Source organism: Poromitra crassiceps (genome assembly GCF_964638095.1).
Source record: "Poromitra crassiceps genome assembly, chromosome: 18".
Taxonomy (NCBI): Eukaryota; Metazoa; Chordata; class Actinopteri; order Beryciformes; family Melamphaidae; genus Poromitra; species Poromitra crassiceps.
The window spans coordinates 32003834-32024667 of NC_139636.1; the positions used below are offsets into that span (position 1 = coordinate 32003834).

A 20834-nucleotide genomic window follows, 5' to 3' on the forward strand; every position below is an offset into this window, starting at 1 on the left:
AAACTGAACACACGTCGGTTTGAGCGATTTAAGCAGCTCCGCGTATCGTCATCACTCGCATCACAAGTTTGTTTTTGATTGGTTCCCCTCCCCAGCTCTTCAAAGATGACATCATGTACCTGCTGACCATGGACAAGCTGTGGAAGAAGAGGAGAGCTCCTCTGCCTCTGGACTGGCAGCAGCTAGAGAACCACGGTATGACTAAATATTTATCTAAGTCTATTTTTTATTTAAACTCCCTCTTATTTTAGCTTCCTCTAATGCAGTGGTTCTCAAATGGGGGTCCGGGGACCCCCAGGGGTCCTTGAGGGGGTTCCAGGGGGTCCCCAGCCAAAAAGAGGGTAATTTATTTTAGCTATAATTCCATTCATAAGTAACACAATGAATATTTGGGTCATGGGTTTTATACACCTTCTGTAATAAAACATCTAAAAGCATCAATATTATCATATGGGGACCGTGGGACAAAATCATATCAAATGGGGCTCCTTGGTCTAATCTTTGTCAGTTAGCGGTCCCTCATGTGAGAAAATCTGAGGGGCTATTTTAGAATTCGGGGCACGGTTTTAGATTTATTATGGACAGGGTCAGGCCAGGATAAGAGTATCTATTAGTGAAGGTTAGGTTTAGCCGTTAGAGCAGGGATACTCAATTTGCTTTGCCCGGGGGCCACTTTCGTGAAATGATAGAAGGCCAGGGGCCAGTTAGTAAACAATCAATATACATTTTTCTGTAGCGGATTGTAGGTTTTTGGGGTGTCAGCCGAAGTTTAGGCTGACAATGTTGTGCACACCGGATAGTTAGTTAGGTTAAGTTAGTACATACATAAGTGCCTGGGTAGCGAGCAGACGGCGGTATTTGACAATTTAGCAGCTAAATCATAGATTATTGAAAGATATTGCATATTCCAGACTGAAATGCTATAACAGAAGGGGAGTATAGAGGGTATGCACACCCACTGGAACACGCCCCCTCAATCGGGAACGAGTGTCAAAATGAGTGTCAAGTTCCTCCCTGAGCAGCAGGTGTCAGTTATCTAGGCTGATTACTGCATTCAAGCTCAGTCTTGCTGTGACTCAGTGGGCGTGACCCCACAGTGACTTCTGCCTCTGTGACATCACATGCATACCCTCTATAGGCCAGAATGACATGAACATTTGGACACTTATTCAGCGGGTGTCTTGCATGTTGTGTTCAGGTGCACTGTGTCAAAAAAAACATTGTGGGCTTTGTTTTTATTAATTAGGCTAGGTGCAGTAAGCTGTCAGTGTGTTCCACCCGCGCACAAAGGCGCATCTCGCCAAAACACGCCGAAATTAATTCTGAAATTAATTCCACTCTGCAAAGGATATTAAATTTCAAATTACTGCCTGTAGCATTGTTGTCGGAGAGTATTTAATCTTAAAATCTGCTTTGCGATACCTCATTATTTGGTGCCATATAAATATAAAATGTATTGATTGTTGGTTGATTGATCCACTTTGATGTCTCCGAAATGCATATACATCGTGATCATTTAATGACTTACAATGCTTACAGTAGCCTAATATATGACATGTTATTTTAAAACATAGGTTATCATTTAAGAAAGTAAACTGTCGGCATATTTCTAAATATAGGCCTATTCCAATATGTTCTGCATGTAAAAATACATTTAAAAAAAAATCCCGGTTTACCGTCATTAATTTCCCGGGAAACGGGGGAAATGGGTTGGATGGCATTTCCCGGGAATCCCGTTTTTTTATCCCCGAGATGAAACCCTAGCATGCGTGTGTCTGTCAGCCTGTCCTCAGGAGGAGTCTCGGGGTTCAGGGTTGAAGGAGCAGCAGGTGCTGGGTGTGTGGGGCTGCTGCCAGATGTTCAGGCACAGCGTGGAGACGCTGCGCTCACAGCTGGAGAAGAAGGGTGACGGGGCCGAGCTGGTCTGGGACAAGGTAAGACACACGCACACTTAGTCCAGCTGAAAGGGGGTCAAACAGGGTAGAGAGGCGGGACATCGCATGTAGAGGAGTTTGATTGGACTGTTGAAAAGTGGGCATATCTGGGACGAGGCGATGCAAGTGGATTGCCCTGCCTTCAGTGCTCCTCGGAGCAGAGGGAGAGTGGAGACACCACCTGCCTTCAGTGTTCCTCAGAGCAGAGGGAGAGTGGAGACACCACCTGCCTCCAGTGCTGCTCAGAGCAGAGGGAGAGTGGAGACACCACCTGCCTTCAGTGCTGCTCAGAGCAGAGGGAGAGTGGAGACACCACCTGCCTTCAGTGCTCCTCAGAGCAGAGGGAGAGTGGAGACACCACCTGCCTTCAGTGCTCCTCAGAGCAGAGGGAGAGTGGAGACACCACCTGCCTTCAGTGCTCCTCAGAGCAGAGGGAGAGTGGAGACACCACCTGCCTTCAGTGCTCCTCAGAGCAGAGGGAGAGTGGAGACACCACCTGCCTTCAGTGCTCCTCAGAGCAGAGGGAGAGTGGAGACACCACCTGCCTTCAGTGCTCCTCAGAGCAGAGGGAGAGTGGAGACACCACCTGCCTTCAGTGCTCCTCAGAGCAGAGGGAGAGTGGAGACACCACCTGCCTTCAGTGCTCCTCAGAGCAGAGGGAGAGTGGAGACACCACCTGCCTTCAGTGCTCCTCAGAGCAGAGGGAGAGTGGAGACACCACCTGCCTTCAGTGCTCCTCAGAGCAGAGGGAGAGTGGAGACACCACCTGCCTTCAGTGCTCCTCAGAGCAGAGGGAGAGTGGAGACACCAGTTGGCTAAAGCCAGGGGTGTCCAAACCTTTTTGAATGGGGGCCATATTAGATCATGTGAAAATGCCGGGGGGCCAGGTGCTTCTCACATCATATGGGTTATAAATAAAATAAAATAAAAAATCACATACAATTGTATTTTTATTGTACTAGTATTTTGTTGACCATGTGAAAACATTAGTTCTGCATGTGCTGTTCCTACTTGGTGCTTGTACAAACTGTATGATAGTGTTTATCATCGTTAGGTGAAGGGAAAAAATACAAATTGAACTTGCTTGATTAACCAGTACTGTGTGGAGGGCCACATATAGTATATTTTGAGAGACAAGCCGAGGGCCACTTAAAATCTGTCCGCCGGGCCGCAATTGGCCCCCGGGCCGGACTTTGGACATGCCTGGCTAAAGCCATGTTGCCTGCTCAGAATTTACTCCTAGCCATGAAGATTGATGGCCAGCGGTCATGTCATGATATTATTGGTTGGTTCATTTGAAATTGGGTTGAAATTTGATAGTACCAGCTGACATAAGCACACTGTAGATTTCATTATGAATGAAGACAACATGGTTGACTTTTGATGTGAAAAAAACAAAGAAATTTGATTTTTGTTTGGCATACATCATTAAATAGGTGCACTCTCTGACCAGGGATGTGATCTAAAATAGTTAAAAACTCATTTTCCATTTCACCTCGATTTTAAAGCTCCTACTTGGTGTAGTAGAATATTGATCTCAACACAGCATTTTCAAATGAATGCTGAAAGCCATATTGTGCTGTAAAAATGCAGGATAGAGTTCAGCCATCATAAGAAACCTGGTAATTTTGTATGCAGTTCAGGATTGTAACCATGACACCATGAAATAAATGCACACACACACACACACACACACACACACACACACACGTGTATTTTGAATGGCTAATCCTCGTGCATGTGGTGTTCTCAGGACGAGCCTGCAGCCATGGACTTCGTTACCGCAGCAGCCAACCTGCGAATGCACATCTTTAGCATGAACATGAAGAGTCGCTTCGACGTCAAGTGTAAGTTGGCTGTAGTGTCTCTGTCTCCCCACTAGGGAATTGGTTACCTTGGAGTGAATTTGAGTTTTACAAGACATTTTTGAAGTACGGTAACTTAAAATGTTACTTGACAAACTTCAGAGGCTCTAAGACGGCCTCAGGGGAGAAACTAGGATGTGGTATTTGCTCCGTTTCATTAAACTAGTGCAATACCCGTCAGGGGACTCTGGGGGGAAGGGGAATGGGTCGATAGATACATGCATACATATATACATACATTCATACATATGTACATACATACATGCATACATATATATGTACATACATACATGCATACATATATATGTACATACATGCATACATACATAATTGAGGCCCACCCACTTAGTTCCTTTTCCATGTCCGTGCTCCACTGTTTAGTCTGAATAGCAACTGGCACCGCGACTTTCCATTAATTTTCCACTGTTATAAGACGAGTTGACGTCTTCTATGCAGTGTGTTTATGCGTTAATGTTATTAGTGAATAGCCGAAAAGGAAAGCGGAAGCCACCATCACTTCCTTTTCCGCGTCCGTTTGGGCTATTTGCTAATAACGTTAACGCATAAACACACCGCATAGAAGACGTCAACTCTTATAACAACAGTGGGAAATGACTGGAAAGTCGTGGTGCAAGTTGCTATTCAGACTGTAAACAGTGGAGCACGGACGCAGAAAAGGAAGTGACGGTGGCAGGAGAGGCGCGCTGTACAGGAAGCTGGGGAAAATGTTAGGGCTGTCCCAGAGTCTATTTTTCAAATAAATTACTTCCCTCACTTCTGCACCCCCCCCCCCCCCCCACCCCCATGGGTGAAAGATTAACACACTCAACTTTGCATCACTGATGACATCACTCGCTGATGACATCACAAAGATTGTGCGCCGCAGACATACATACATACAGACACTCCTGGAATTATCACTCATTGATGACATCACAATGATTGTGTGCACAGACACTCCTGGAATTATTAGATGGATAGATGTGCATAATCTTGTGAATTTGCTTTGGTATGCAAGTTATGTTTGGTTTGTTTGTTGATTTGTTTGTCCGGTTCAGCCATGGCAGGTAACATCATCCCAGCTATCGCTACGACCAACGCCGTTATTGCTGGACTCATCGTGCTGGAAGGCCTCAAGATCCTGTCTGGAGAACTGGAATCCTGTCGCACGGTTAGTTCAGCTGCCATTAACCATCCACAACTCAGCTTTTTCATCATCCAAAAAGGACTGTAATCCTCTGTGCATGTAAACATAGTCCTTGCCAACTCTGTCGTCGTCTCTGTTTCAATTAGGGCTGGGTCGGTTTGAAAATTTTAAAACCGGTTCGATATTGCTGTCTAAACCGGATCGAACCGGTATACCGATTTTTTTTGTAATTAAATTTTTTTTTTTTTTTTTTTTCCAAGCAGGGCTCCCGAGTGTGGCCCATAACTGTCTGTAGTGCAACTTCAGTCCACCTGATAGCGATAATACACCTCTAAGCTGGTATTGTCAACCAGCAATGATACTGAATAAAAAGAAGCAGGACACCTGTGTAACAAACACACCCTGTATTTATTTCTCATAACTATTCAGCTCAACTTTTCTTCTAAACATCAAAATAATAAATGAAATAAGACTTCTGCCTATAGTGCAACTTGAGAAAAAGGCTAATAAAAACACAAGCAGTGCAATCAGAATGGATTGGCTTACAGCTGAGCTGCCTTATAAACTTCAAAACTCACAAATTCACACAATATAGGGCCTAGGCATGGGTCGGTTTGAACATTTTGAAACCGGTTCGATATTCCCCAAAAAAACGTATCAAAGCGGCTGCAGTTGGTGGCGATAATGCACCTCTAAGCTGGTATGCTGCCAACCAGCACGAACACTGAATACAAATAAGCAGAACCTTTTAACTGTAACAACACACTGTTTTTATTTCTCATAACTATTCAGCTTAACTTTTCTTCAAACATCAACATAATAAACAAAATAAGACTTTTGCCTACTAGTGCAACTTGAGAAGAGGCTAATACGAACAATAGTGCAATCAGAATGGACTGGCAAAAAAACAACTTTAATTTTCTTTTTTTTTTTTTTTTTTTTTTTTTAGGTTTTTAGGTTTTTTAGGTTTGCACGTGATCAAACCGGTTTGGGCTCGTATACCGAACCGAACCGGTAAAACCGGAAATCGACCCATGCCTAGTTTCAATGTGGATCTCTTTCTGCCATGTCTCCAGATCTTCCTGAACAAACGGCCCAACGTCCGGAAGAAGCTGCTGGTCCCCTGCATCCTGGACCGGCCCAGCCCCAACTGCTACGTCTGCGTCAGCAAGCCCGAGGTCACCGTCAAGCTCAACGTCCACAAAACCATGGTCCTCTCCCTGCAGGACAGGGTAATGCCACATTACGCCATCTTGATCCCACAAAAGAGGGAAGGAACCAGGGCTGGACGTTATGGTTGAAATCAATACAGTATCTGGATAATCATAAGGATTTTTTCTACATCGATATGATATGGCTCGGATAAGCGAAATCACGTTAAATAATAAAATGAATGTTCATTATATTGAACCAAACTAGTGCAGTGCCCGTTCCCCCCATGCACCACCCCGTGAGTGCTGGAGATACATAAACTGTGATCTTGTTGGTCGAATTGCACAAAATTCAACACTGCAATAGACTACTTGCACAACTCCACTACTTCCTGAAATGAGTAGGGCATCTTGGTTTCCTGTCCTACACTATTGGATGAACTGATTAATGTCAGGTGTGCCTGACTGCTGCAGTCACAACAACAGTGATCAGGCACACCTGACATTAATCAGTTCATCCAATACTGTAGGACAGGAAACCACTATGCCCTACTCATTTCAGGAAGTAGTGGAGTTGTGCAAGTAGTCTATTTAGCGGGTTCCCAGCAGCGCGTTTGAGCACGTCTGGTCTCATCACTGTTGCTGCAGCTGCCTGTCAACTTGTGCAAAGTAAATGAGTGACAGCCAAGGTTACAGCAGTGCTAATATGTAGCTGTCAGGCATTAGCATTAACTACAATTTGTATTATCTATTACAAAATAGGGACGGTGGTCTGGGTTATACACGGCTGTAGTAATTAACGCTAGTTATAACTTTAGCAGCTCCTCACAGGCAACCCTCATGTCACCACAGGTGACAGAGCACCGAGCTCTCTGCAGCGTCACGCTTGGCTCGGATGGGAGTAGCCAGCTGGTCCTGTGTGTTGACCAGGGAACGGACATTAGACAGGATTATGCTGGAAAGCGGAGAGCAATGTTCCCTCTGTCGTAGCCGTACTAAGACGCCACTACGCTTCCCTCTTTTCCTCGGTGGACGCTTGTGGCTGTGCTGGTTAGCATAGCCACTGTTAGCATAGCTGCTGTTAGCATTAGCAGCCACGTCCTTCAGTGGTCAAGAACAGAAAAGTGCAAATCAGGCTGGTTATTCTGAATGAGTAGTAGGTTCGTGCCTGTCTGTCATAGTTGAGCAGGCAGAAAGAGTTGTCCACAAAGCACAAAAAGACGAGACAAACACAAGCACAGAGCAACACCGTATTGTCTGCCCCATTGACTGAGGACTGATCCCACTGCAAAATTCGAGCAGATCAGTAACATGACAATAGAATCTAAATTACTATGCCTTTTGTCATTGTGTTTTATCTGCAGACTAAGCAGTCATAAGCTTTCAGTTCTACAGTATAAAAGCCTTTATTTTTTGTATTGACTATAATTGAGTGATACACTTTACTAAAACAATCATATATTATATCAGAAGTGTTCTTTGTTTTGTGTTCACAATAGTGATGTCAGTTAGATTTGGTTAGGTCAGAGCTATGCTCACTGCATCTGCCTTTTGTCTTTCTTACCTTCAGGAGTGCATAAATTACAGGTTAAGAACTTTTTTTAAATAATACATAAAAAAACTATATATATATATATGTATATATATATATATAGATAGATGGTTTTAACTTGACAACAAAAACATTCTAAATTGAACCCCCGCTCACTTCCTGTTGCAGTGTTTGCTATGGACATAAAAGAAAAAAAAACATTCAAGTGCAGGACTGACCATTCCGTGAAAACCGTCTATACAGCTGAGCAGCGAAAACAAAAGTAACGATGTCGAGTGAATATTTCTGCAGTTTGCCGAATGCTGAGAAAAAAGAAGTGCTGTGGGGTTGCGCTCTGGTGAAAACCGTTTATATATATATATATATATATATATATATATATATAATAATTATCAGAATATCATATCGGTTATCGGCCAGGAGAAGCCGATATTTCTCGGTTATCGCATCGGCTGGAAAAAATCCATATGGTGCATCCCTAGTGTAATACCCTTGCCGTGCTCAGATGGTGCTGATTTGATATTTGGTCTGTTGCTTCAGATCCTGAAGGAGAAGTTCGGCATGGTGGCCCCAGATGTTCAGATAGAAGACGGGAAAGGAACCATCCTCATCTCCTCAGAGGAGGGAGAGACAGAAGGTAAGGAGGAGGGAAAGAGAAAAGGCGTGCCCTAACCCTACACTGGCTTTTATCCATTCACTTTCTTATGCGGAAAAAAGCTGTTGGCAGTTTGAAAGGATCAGCCTTGGCCACACTGATCCGTGGTGTCTGTCCGTGTGCGTTCATTTCTCTGTTCACTTCCATTAATTTTCAATGACAGCTGTCCGACTGTCCGTGAGGCACTCAGAAGCGTACGTATCCAGAAAATTTGCATACGTTTTGATCATTGACGGTAGTTTTGATGGACAGAAAGTTGAAGAGGGATGAACTTTTCTGGATGGACGTATCGGATGGTCGGATAGTCACTGTCCGTTTAGCCAATCGGAGTCGAGGTCTCGAGAGGAGGCGTTCCGAGATTTGTTTCAACTTTTCAAAGAAGATGGCGGCCGAGGCGGTGAAGGAGGCTATAATTAATGCTGTGTACACCATCCCGCTGTTGTACAACGTGATAGTCAGTGTCACCGTCTGATTTCACCATCTAATCTGGTCATTCGGTGGCATTTTATTGCCACATAAGTAACGTAGCGCACATAGCTAACAGCTAGCTGACGCCAGCTTTCTTCTCTCGGTTTATAGGCGGGTCGCTCACACCTTCAAGGTGCTTACCGCCACCTGCTGTACAAGTAGGTTACTTGTACATGCAACGGACATAAATCTATCCGTCTATCCATTCTGTCCATTTTCTGACGGATCAGTGTGGCCAAGGCCTAAGGGCAGTTTACACCAAAGATCTGCAACTAGACAAAACGCTTGCAGGGAAAGTTGCAGTGGTGTAAACGATTCAGCTTGCCAAGTTGCAGGGGCTGTTTTGAGTACGTCACCTTTTTCAACAGCCAATTGTAGCAAAGTCAGCTGACCCACGTGGGGTAGGGGCAGTCCGTTATTATGGATCCCACTGCAGTTGTGGGCAGAACACGCTCTACGCAGCGTTGAAGCGCCAGTATTGGCCAGGCAGGCGCTCATGTAGACTGTTCTGACTGAGTAGCGCACCAGATATTTTCATCCCACCTCAATCTGATAGGCTACTTGAGGCACAGTAGTGGTGGAGGTGTCATGTTAAATCTGATAGGCTACTTGAGGCACAGTAGTGGTGGAGGTGTCATGTTAAATCTGATAGGCTATTTGAGGAACAGTAGTGGTGGAGGTGTCATGTTAAATCTGATAGGCTACTTGAGGCACAGTAGTGGTGGAGGTGTCATGTTAAATCTGATAGGCTATTTGAGGAACAGTAGTGGTGGAGGTGTCATGTTAAATCTGATAGGCTACTTGAGGCACGGTAGTGGTGGAGGTGTCATGTTAAATCTGATAGGCTACTTGAGGCACAGTAGTGGTGGAGGTGTCATGTTAAATCTGATAGGCTACTTGAGGCACAGTAGTGGTGGAGGTGTCATGTTAAATCTGATAGGCTATTTGAGGCACAGTAGTGGTGCAGGTGTCATGTTAAATCTGATAGGCTACTTGAGGCACAGTAGTGGTGGAGGTGTCATGTTAAATCTGATAGGCTACTTGAGGCACAGTAGTGGTGGAGGTGTCATGTTAAATCTGATAGGCTACTTGAGGCACAGTAGTGGTGGAGGTGTCATGTTAAATCTGATAGGCTATTTGAGGCACAGTAGTGGTGCAGGTGTCATGTTAAATCTGATAGGCTATTTGAGGCACGGTAGTGGTGGAGGTGTCATGTTAAATCTGATAGGCTATTTGAGGCACAGTAGTGGTGCAGGTGTCATGTTAAATCTGATAGGCTACTTGAGGCACGGTAGTGGTGGAGGTGTCATGTTAAATCTGATAGGCTACTTGAGGCACGGTAGTGGTGGAGGTGTCATGTTAAATCTGATAGGCTACTTGAGGCACGGTAGTGGTGGAGGTGTCATGTTAAATCTGATAGGCTACTTGAGGCACAGTAGTAGTGGTGGATGTTAAAACGCTACTATTTGCTACAAATACTCCAGCTGCAAAAAAGCCGTGGCAGTAAGTACCGGTAAGTAGAAAAGCGCAAGTGACAGTCGCTATGGAAACGGTCCGCTGTCTCATCTAGTCGCATTGGTGTAAACTAGGGATGGTCCAATCCGATACTCAGTATCGGAGGCGATCCGGCCAAAATCGCTGGATCGGATATCTGGTGGGAAAAAGAAGTAGAATCCGATCCATAGCCTAAACTATCACTAAATGCTTCACTAAACTTCGAGCAATGCTCCGTCACGGACACAGATGGAGGATAACTTCAAAGGATAACTTAAAATGGACGTCTATGGCGGAGAATGAGATAAATAATTGGTCTAATTTCCATTGTGAGCCACAATCTCAAAAACATTTGGAGAGTTGGGTTTATTAGCAACATGTTTATTATCATTGTGTGTTTGTGTGATTTCTCTTCCTGGCCGTCTGTTTATTATTATTGTGTGTTTGTGTGATTTCTCTTCCTGGCCGTCTGTTTATTATTATTGTGTGTTTGTGTGATTTCTCTTCCTGGCCGTCTCTCCACTCACAGTATTATTATTGTGTGTTTGTGTGATTTCTCTTCCTGACGTCTCTCCACTCACAGCCAACAACGGTAAATTCCTGTCTGACTTTGGGATCCGTAACGGCAGCCGCCTCCAAGCTGACGACTTCCTCCAAGACTACACCCTCCTCGTCAATGTGCTGCACACGTACGTGTGTGTGTGCGTGCGTGTGTGTGTGCGTGTGTGTGTGCGTGTGTGTGTGTGTGTGTGTGTGTGTGAGAGAATGTACAGGTGCATGTGGTGATGCCCAGGGCCCGAAAATAACAAGCGCCAATGGCGACTAGATTTGAGGTTTGGCGTGTGACGGCCAGGGGTCAACCCGGGAGTACCTGCCAGCTGCCACGTGGCGGCTCCCAAAAGTCATCATGTCAAATGAATCCTGTATGTTTTGTTGTTTTGGTGATCAAATAAACGCACCCAGCAGCCAGGCAGCACAGAGTGACGGAACAAACGCACCCAGGCAGCACACAGTGACCGAACAAACGCACCCAGGCAGCACACAGTGACCGAACAAACGCACCCAGGCAGCACACAGTGACCGAACAAACGCACCCAGGCAGCACACAGTGACCGAACAAACGCACCCAGGCAGCACACAGTGACCGAACAAACACACCCAGGCAGCACACAGTGACCGAACAAACGCACCCAGGCAGCACACAGTGACAGAACAAACGCAGAACAAACTTTACAGTGTGAGTAACTTTACAGTGTTGAGTGACTTTACAGTGTTGAGTAACTTTACAAGTGTTCAAGTGAATTCAAGTCATTTACTTTGTTTATAACGTTATGAAGTAGCAGCCGGCACACAGCTTTTACATTACCGTAAATTCCGGACTATAAGGCGCACCGGTGTATAAGCCGCACCTGCAGAGTTGACTGTTTTTTACATATATAAGCCGCACCGGACTATAAGCCGCGGGTGTTTTGATGTTTAATTACCATATGTAAGGGTTCGTGCACAGAGGGGATTGTCGGGAAAGAGATGGCTGTTTGGGGAAGCTCCCATTTATTAACATTTCAACAAAACAAGTTGCATATTTGCATAACGTATTCAAGTGTTACCATTTAGTGCAATAGTAGCTACAGAACATGTACTGTGCTGTGTAAATTTAGGGGTCCTTGGCATGAAAAAGGTTGAAAACCACTGATCTACATTATAGCCTACAGTAGTACCATAACAAAAAACAAAGCTTACAGCGCTTGACGAGGCAATATCAATGGCTAAATTAAATGTGTTTTTTTTAAGTGCAAAATAAAGTGCCTGTAACACGACAGTAAGCGCGTAAGCCTAAAGTTGCAGTAACACGGCTGCTTAAAATATACGGTAATCAGCCTACCAGAAAAGTCATTAATCCTCGTCTTCATCTTTTAGGCTAAGGTGCAGTACACGGCTGTAACCAGAAAAGTCAAGTCATTAATCCTCATCTTCGTCTTCTTCCTGCGTACTAAAACCACCAAAGTCCTCATCTTCAGTGTCGGAAACGAACAGGCTCAGGGTGGCTTCGTCAGCCACTCTCCTCTCTCCTTCGTTGTCGCTCTCAAAACCAACGAACTCCTCTTCGTCACTGTCGGAATCGAACAGCCTCTGAAGGCCCTCAGCTGTGGCGGCGTCCTCCTCTTCATCACGCAGCAGTCCAGCCTTTCGGAACCCGTTGGTGATCGTGGATGTTTTGACACTCCTCCACGCTGTCAGGATCCACTGGCAAACTTGAGCCTTCAGTCGGATCTGAACGGCACCTCGGCCGTCTGCTCTCTGTGTCAACACCCTGATGCCAAGGTTACGTGCTGCTGCTCGATTTCCTTCTTTCCTTCTTCTTCTCGCCGCCATCGTCGTAACACAGCCAGTTCTCCATCTTTTGAAGCATGATGTTAGATTACAACGAGCTAGTTGTGTGGCTTAGCCTTCCAAAATGTTGCCGTTAGTTTTTTAGAATGTAATACATAGAATTGGGAATGTTACATTCAATTTCATTCAGACTGTCTTTCAGGCTCAATCGCTGCCATTTTCCCCCCGGAGCGAGGGAGGAGGGAGGGTGTTTTACCGTAGTGGCACAGTGCTCCAATCAGGTCGCGAGGCACATTTTTTGCAACATCATCCAATCAGGGTCTCGCTCTCGTAATGTCTGTCTTGCTCTCGTTCTGCCTCATACCAACATCCATAGATTTTGGAGGTTCCCGAGTGGCCGTTTGCTGAAAAAATCCATAGATAAGCCGCACCGTTATATAAGCCGCAGGGGCCAAAAAAGGCCAAAAAACGGGAAAAAAGCCGCGGCTTATAGTCCGGAATTTACGGTACATAATTTGGCAGACGCTTTTATCCAAAGCGACTTATGCCTACCCCACACTACAGGATAATTTGCAAGATTATGGCCAAGATTCCCCCCTCCCGATTTTCTCGGGGGTGCTCCCGATTTGAAGCGCGTCGGGCAGATAATCTTCCCAAATGATCCTGTAGTGTGTGGGGTTCAAAGATTCACAATCGGGAAGACTGCCTCTTCCCGATTGTGAATCGGGCATATCTAACATGTTAGATATTTACAACCCGACAGGCGATTGCATCTTGAGCAGAGAGCCAGTAGTAGCTGCGTTTCCATTACAGTTTTTCGCAAAATAATCTGGTCCGCGTCCGCTCGCAGCCCCGCACAGAAACAAAGAACGAGGAAATTGTCATCGAGGTGAAATACCCGTGCGTCTTTGAACGGGACGGAAAACTAAATGCTATACTGCAAAGCATGTAGCCTACAACAAGCGCTTAGGTCTCAGCTTCCCGCATCGGCGAGTGTCCGCACGGAAAAGTGAGTCAAATCAGCAGACGCGCCCCTCCACAAGACACCTGTGCAGACGGTTTTCGCCTGGCCGTGCACAGTAGGCCTACACCCCGAATGGACGCGGCTGTCCGCGCAAATATTAGTTAAACAAATCCTTTCAGTGCAAATGCATTATAAAAACAAAAAATAAAATTTGTTTATAAAACGAAATGACACTACTACACCCGGTGCGCACACTGAATAGGCATTTTAAAAGTTAACGTCGAGCCCTGCTTCCAAGGTGAATCTTCGGCATAATCTTCTAGTGTGTGGGGTTGCGTTTGAACAGACGCGATTGTGTGTGTGTCCCAAGATTGAAATGTTAAAAAATCGGCTCTCTCTGTCCTGTAGTGTGTGGGCTCTCAAGATTTTTATAATCTTCAAGGATTTGAAAATCCTGTAGTGTGGGGTAGGCATTACAAGAACACATTTTTGTCAGCAATAGAGCAATCAACTATGCAACACAGTCTGACAGCTACAACATCTGAAGGAATAGTGGTAAAGTTAAGTTAGTAAGTAGTTAGTATGTTTTTATGCCTCCGCCGGCGAAGCCAGGCCGAAGGCATTATGGATCCGGGTTGTCCGTCCGTACGTACGTACGTACGGCCGGCCGTCCGTACGGATGTTTGTTAACGCCATATCTGAGGAACGCCTTGACGGAATTTCATCAGATTCGCCTTAAACATTCACTTAGGCTCAAGGATGATCTGATTAGATTTTGGTGGTCAAAGGTCAAAGGTCAAGGTCACTATGACCTCTCGAACGCCATTTTCAAGCTTGTTAACGCGATATCTGAGGAACGCCTGGACGGAATTTCATCAGATTCGCCTTAAACATTCACTTAGGCTCAAGGATGATCTGATTAGATTTTGGTGGTCAAAGGTCAAAGGTGAAGGTCACTGTGACCTCTCGAACGCCATTTTCAAGCTTGTTAACGCGATATCTGAGGAACGCCTGGACGGAATTTCATCAGATTTGCCTTAAACATTCACTTAGGCTCAAGGATGATCTGATTAGATTTTGGTGGTCAAAGGTCAAGGTCACTGTGACCTCTCGAACGCCATTTTCAAGCTTGTTAACGCGATATCTGAGGAACGCCTGGACGGAATTTCATCAGATTCGCCTTAAACATTCACTTAGGCTCAAGGATGATCTGATTAGATTTTGGTGGTCAAAGGTCAAAGGTCAAGGTCACTGTGACCTCTCGAACGCCATTTTCAAGCTTGTTAACGCGATATCTGAGGAACGCCTGGACGGAATTTCATCAGATTCGCCTTAAACATTCACTTAGGCTCAAGGATGAACTGATTCCATTTTGGTTGTCAAAGGTCAAGGTCACAGTGACCTAACAAATGCCATTTTCAAGCTCGGTAACGCCATATCTCAGTAACACATTGACTAAATTTCTTCACATTTGGCTCAAATATCCAATTCTGCAAAGAAACGCCTTGATGCAATTTCTTCCTATTTGGCTCCAACATCCACTTGGACTGAAGAATGAACTAATGGCGGAGGCATAAGTCTGCGTTGCGGTCGTTCTAGTTTATTTTTTTACACAGCTCTCTTGACAAGCTCAGTGAACATGCAGGCAAGTCCGCTAACGTTATGCTGCTGAGCTGAGCCCACCTATAATTCACATTTTGTGGCAAATAATATTCGCACATCAGACTGAGAAAAAAAAGTTGGATCAAAATCGACCATCAGGAGAACAGATGAGGAACTTTTTTCCACGAGTTCATAAGCCTGCAAGAAAGTAGACTATGAGCCGCAGAGCGGACGGTGCTGAGCTGAGAATCCTTTCAACTCAAAGTGAGTAGCCTACAACTAGCGTTAATGTTTGTTTGTTCCTCTGTAACACCCCCCACCCTCCTCCTCTAAATACGGTATTCGGGACAGCCCTAGATATATTATGTATTATGTGACAAAAATGCGATATATTATTTCGACCGGTAAAAAAACATCCCTAATGGGTGGATTTTCTCCATCTACCCGCCACCTGGTCGCTCAGGTGAGTCAAAAAGTGAATTTCGGGCCCTGGTGATATCTCTGTTAAGATACATTATTTCATAATGGTTCTGTAGTGAGTCAAATGAAAACTGTGTCTGTTCACATTCCAGTGAGGAGCTAGAGAAGGATGTGGAGTTTGAGGTGGTGGGCGATGCCCCAGATAAAGCCCCGCCCCCTCCCTCTAACCAGGAAGAGGCGAACAGCATCACCAACGGCAATAAGGACTCCGCCCAGCCTTCCACCTCCTCTAAAGGTTAGTGGGGGCAGAGAATATCACTATCATGGCCACTGTTGCTGTTAGGGTTCCACTCTAGCATGTCCATGACTCCTATTACCCAGCGCCAAGGATACAACAAGCACACACACACACATACAACAAGCACACACACACACACACACACACAGATACAACAAACACACAGATACAACAAGCACACACACAAACACACACATACACACAGATACAACAGGCACACAAACACACACACACACACACAGATACAACAAGCACACACACAAACACACACAGATACAACAAGCACACACACACACACACAGATACAACAAGCATTCCTCCATAAAGTTGCCATGGTACACCTGGAAGTGTCGGCGCTCCTTTTTCCAATCTTGATTCATAATTCAAAGACCCTTTCAGATTTGGGGCCGTTTGAGGCACTTTTGGAGATGGGGGCTCTTTTATTTTGACCCAGAACAGAGGCTCGCCATGTGTCTTGAGGTCAAATAATGTCAGAAGTAACAACTGAAATAAGTCCAGTTTGAGTGCCAGCGGTGCACATTTGGTGAGCTGATCACCGATGTGTGATAATGGAGTTATAACAGAAGAGTGAATCACTTGGTGTACTTTCATAATCGAGACATTATTGATTCTTCTCTGATCACATTTTTTTCCCCTTTTTCTGTTTTTCCTAAGATTGTTTTTTGGGCTTTATTTAATAGGACCGTATGTAGACAGGAAAGCAGCAAACACACACACACACACACACACACACACACACACACAGATACAACAAGCACACACACACAGGTCTTGTTGCAGGTCGAATTGGAACCCGGGTTTCTGCGTGAAAGACTTGAGCCTTAATGGTACACGTTCTGCCAGGTGAGCCTTTCTCTGATCCAAGTTTGTAGGTGCGACTTATGGTAGGGCCGGGCGATTAATCGAATTTTAATCTAGATTACGATTTGGGCTTTCCACGATTATGAAAACAAGATAATCGACATAAAACGATTTTGCGGCTCTTGTCACTCTCGTTCTGTCTTGTTGTAAATCAAGCGCACCCCTTCCTTTGCAGCGGTGTGCTCGGCCCCTCCCCCAAAACCCAACACACACACCGCTTGGTTTCAGCTCGAGTTGTGAATGACTGTCATGTGAACAGAGAGCCACGGCACGTTTCTCCTCCCTGCTTATTTCCGTGGTAGCACAAGAAGAAGACAGAAGTCACAGAAAGACAGCCGCTGGTGGTCGAGAAGAGCGGTAAAACGTCTGTGGTGTGGAAACACTATGGTTTCGCTGAGTAAGACTTGGAACAAACACAGTGTGCAAGATTTGTTACGCGGTCGTGGCTGCACCCCAAAGCAACACGACTAATTTGTTGAATCACTTGAAATCCACTCACAAAGTGGTCTATGACCAAGCAATAAACGAACAAAAAGACAAAGCTCCGTAACTCCTGCCACCGCAACACAGTCATCGATTCAGGACACTTTACAATGCAACCGCATATTCAACAGCTAAGTTAGAACTTACATTTGACACCTATTTCTTACTAGGTGTAAAGTCCTCCGTAAAGTAGGTAATTGGCAATATTGGCACCATGGCGCAGCGTTGTTTTGCGCCGGTAAGATGTTCTCCGTGATAAATTACACCCTTTGATATTTATGACTCACGCTTTTGTTTTCCACATGTTGCATCACTGCATACAAATTAAAATAACAGCAACAATTGCTGCAACAATCCTGCGAGGCAGGATGGTTTAATTTAGCCTACTGATGAAGAGCTCACAGATAAACATTAACAGTAGCCTATTATGAACCTAAACGTGTTATTGTAAGTCGCTTTGGATAAAAGCATCTGCCAAATGAGTAATTTAATTTAATGTAATGTAAACAAACGTTACTCAATAACGTTCTCATTTGGTTAGTTTTGATGAAATATGAAAGCACTAATTTGCTGTCGGCAACATGTCCCGACTGTTTTCATTCCACCTAATTAAACAACAGTAAATAAATACCGTTTTCACTGATTGGTCACAGATAGTGTACACGTCATTTTCTGCGACACTATTTTGGCTAGTGTGAGGTTTAAGGACTACTAGTTCAGATGTTTACCAACATATTGAATGTAGATTAATAGTTGCAGTTGGTTGTGGCAGTTCACTGCAACATAGTAGGCCTACATATACTGTCTATTTTATTTTTAAATCTTTGCACTTTTATTATTTATTTTCACTTATTTATTTATTTTCAATTATATCTAAAATCCAAAGACATCAATCTTAAAAAGAAAAGTCAGTGTCAATGTTGAATAAATTCATGATGTTCTCAATGTCAATGAGTAATCGTGTTAAATGATCGTGATCTCAATATCAATCAAAATAATCGTGATTATGGTTTTTGCCATAATCGAGCAGCCCTAACTTATGGTTATCCATAAGCACAAATAACCCAGCCTATGTAGCAGTGTTTCCATTATCCGGTACCGTTAAAATGAATCAAAGTCTGACAAATTAAGATCTCCCGGACACCAAGTCCGGTGAAATTATCTCCCAACACAATTTGCCTTGTAATAGGCTCAAATTAAATTTCCACACACCTTTGTTTTAAATAGCCAGCCTAAGTGAATATTTTTATGATGTGTATGTTATATTGCACGGCCTACAATTCGATGCAGAATTACGGGTATGACACATATTTTCGGCAATTCCCGCAGATTTGGAATCTATAATCCGGAAGAAGTCCCGCATTTGTTTGCGTGGCAATGCCTACATGTTAAAGCAGCTATGAGCAAGATTTTCGATTGTTATTAAACACTCTAAGTTTAATATCGATGCCTCACATTTTACCTCTAATAGTAGATGAGACCAACGGCGAGTAGTCTCGCTTGAACGCCGAGTGAATCGGCCAGTGTTGTCTTGATGATTATAGTCTGTGCGGGCCGGGGCAGATCAGGAAGTGAAATGAAATGGTTTGCGGCAGCCACTTTGGCCATAACCACAAAATTACTTTCAAACAAACTGTTAGAATATAACGAGAGATGTTCGTGAGAGATGTAGCGTGCATTTTCTTTTCAAAATAAAAGCTCCGCCAGGCTGAGGGTGAAAAAGAAGTAAAAAAAGCGGTAGCAACATGTTTATGGGACAACGTAGGCTATTTTGTGACAGTCTTATGATTTGGGGTAGTGCCAGTCTCACTGGCCAGCCTCCTCTCCCTTCCGTCCGAGGAGTTTGGCGCCGCAGGTCTCCATAACTGGGATAAACCCTCCCCTGCTCTACTCTGCTCTCCCATTGGAGCGACTGTTTCGGTGGCAGCCGGATGTCCGCTCCCGGCTTATTACAAGCTCTGTCATTGGCTCCGACCATGTCAATCAGAGCGGCTTCCGCTCCCTCCTCCCTGTGTGTCGCTGTAAACAGTGCCCTGCCGCCTCAGTGAAAACTCTAACTAGCTAGCAAGCTAACGGCAGAAACCTACACACTAGCTCGTTGCTACACGCTGAAAACGGCAAATTGGATTGTTGGAAACTATTTTCCAAGGGCACTGCCGCTAAGCGCCGCCCATCGCAATCCCACTATGGAGACCTGCGGCGCCAGACTCCTCGGACGGAAGGGAGAGGAGGCTAGCCAGCGAGACTAGGAGACTAGGGTAGTGCTAACTGGGATTTGACGAAAAAGAGACAAATATGACAAATATGCATATTTTTTATTCTATGTTATTAGAGTACACACACACCCTCAAGTGTTAGTGTGTTATGAATGTATTATAATAAAGTATTATAGTATTATAATAAAATGTTTTATTGTCCGGCCTCTTTCAGCTCCAGCGGATGCCGACGACATCATGATCGTTGACTCCGAGGAGGAGGAGGAGGGGGCAGCATCTTCGAGCTCGGCCGCAGCGGCGTCCAGTGGCACCAAGAGGAAGCACCAGGACGCAGAGACCGGCGAGGCCTCCGCCAAGCGCCCACGGACCAACCAATCGAGCGCAGCCGCCACCGATGATGACGACGACGACGACGACGTCATCGCTCTGGACTAGCCCCCTCCCCCCACGGTCTCCTAAGAGACAGAGAACTCTTGGATATTTTTTGTCGTTTTGACGGTTGGCAAAAAAAAAAAAAAACATTGACGAAGAACAATTTAACTGTTCTGGTCCATCTTTCGTCATGACCTTGTTTCCCTCCTTTCATACTCCCTCAGCTTTCCTCCTCACATGATGCTGTAAATAGATTATACATATAAAAACAAACATTTTGAAAAGTTGCTAGTCCCCTTTTTCCATTATTTTTCTTCATTTCCGGTCCCTATAATATGCTTCTCTTGAGATGGTAACACCCTCCCCCCCCATTTTTTTGTATTTTTTTGTATTTTTTTATAAGCGTACTGTATTTCTCATGCTACACAAGTCAGGGTGTTTTCTGTGCTTTGTTGTCAGGTTACAGAAGAAGAAGAAAAAGATTTGAAAAACCATAACCTTTTCCTGAGTTTTAATAAGGATCTCAGTGTTTTCTGAAGGGACAGTTAACCAGACCACAAGAGTCTGCAAGAGAGTCTGGCCAGATTGTGCCATGGGCGCAATGCTACCTCTTTCCTAGAACTAACAGTTTTGGCTGCAAATACGTAACCATTTCCTCCATAACACGGTCATGGTGAAATTTCCAGATGTTAAAATGAATGAAAGAAAATGTTTCTCTGCCATGGAGCAGTATAGTGGATTTGCAATGACTGAAGTGTGTCCTTCAAAGGCTCCGGTCAAGCACAAGCGGCTTAGATCTAGGCTAGTAGTACTGACATGTAACTTGTTAGACTAGCTGTGGCATGCTAGCTCTTACCAGGGCTCCAAACCGGGAGATCTATCCGATCTCTCCGTTTAGAGCCCTTTCAGTCTCTGTTGATTTTCACATAGAGCTGTTTTTTTCTCTGTCTATACCACCGTCTCTAGACATCACTTACCTTAGCTGAGCACTTGAGTGAAG

General features: G+C 44.6%; 1 protein-coding gene across 1 annotated transcript in view; it reads left to right on the forward strand.

Moving 5' to 3' along the window:
- uba2 (ubiquitin-like modifier activating enzyme 2) overlaps positions 1 to 20038 on the forward strand; it is a 38387-nt gene extending 18349 nt beyond the window's left edge. Inside the window, exons 9-17 of the mRNA XM_083654200.1 lie at positions 96 to 195; positions 1783 to 1934; positions 3688 to 3781; positions 4858 to 4970; positions 6023 to 6178; positions 8190 to 8286; positions 10850 to 10955; positions 15736 to 15878; positions 19677 to 20038. Of these exons, the coding sequence (XP_083510326.1) occupies positions 96 to 195; positions 1783 to 1934; positions 3688 to 3781; positions 4858 to 4970; positions 6023 to 6178; positions 8190 to 8286; positions 10850 to 10955; positions 15736 to 15878; positions 19677 to 19897 (1182 nt within the window). The 3' untranslated portion in view covers positions 19898 to 20038. The remainder of the gene's footprint in view (positions 1 to 95; positions 196 to 1782; positions 1935 to 3687; positions 3782 to 4857; positions 4971 to 6022; positions 6179 to 8189; positions 8287 to 10849; positions 10956 to 15735; positions 15879 to 19676) is intronic.
- Positions 20039 to 20834: the final 796 nt, after the last annotated feature.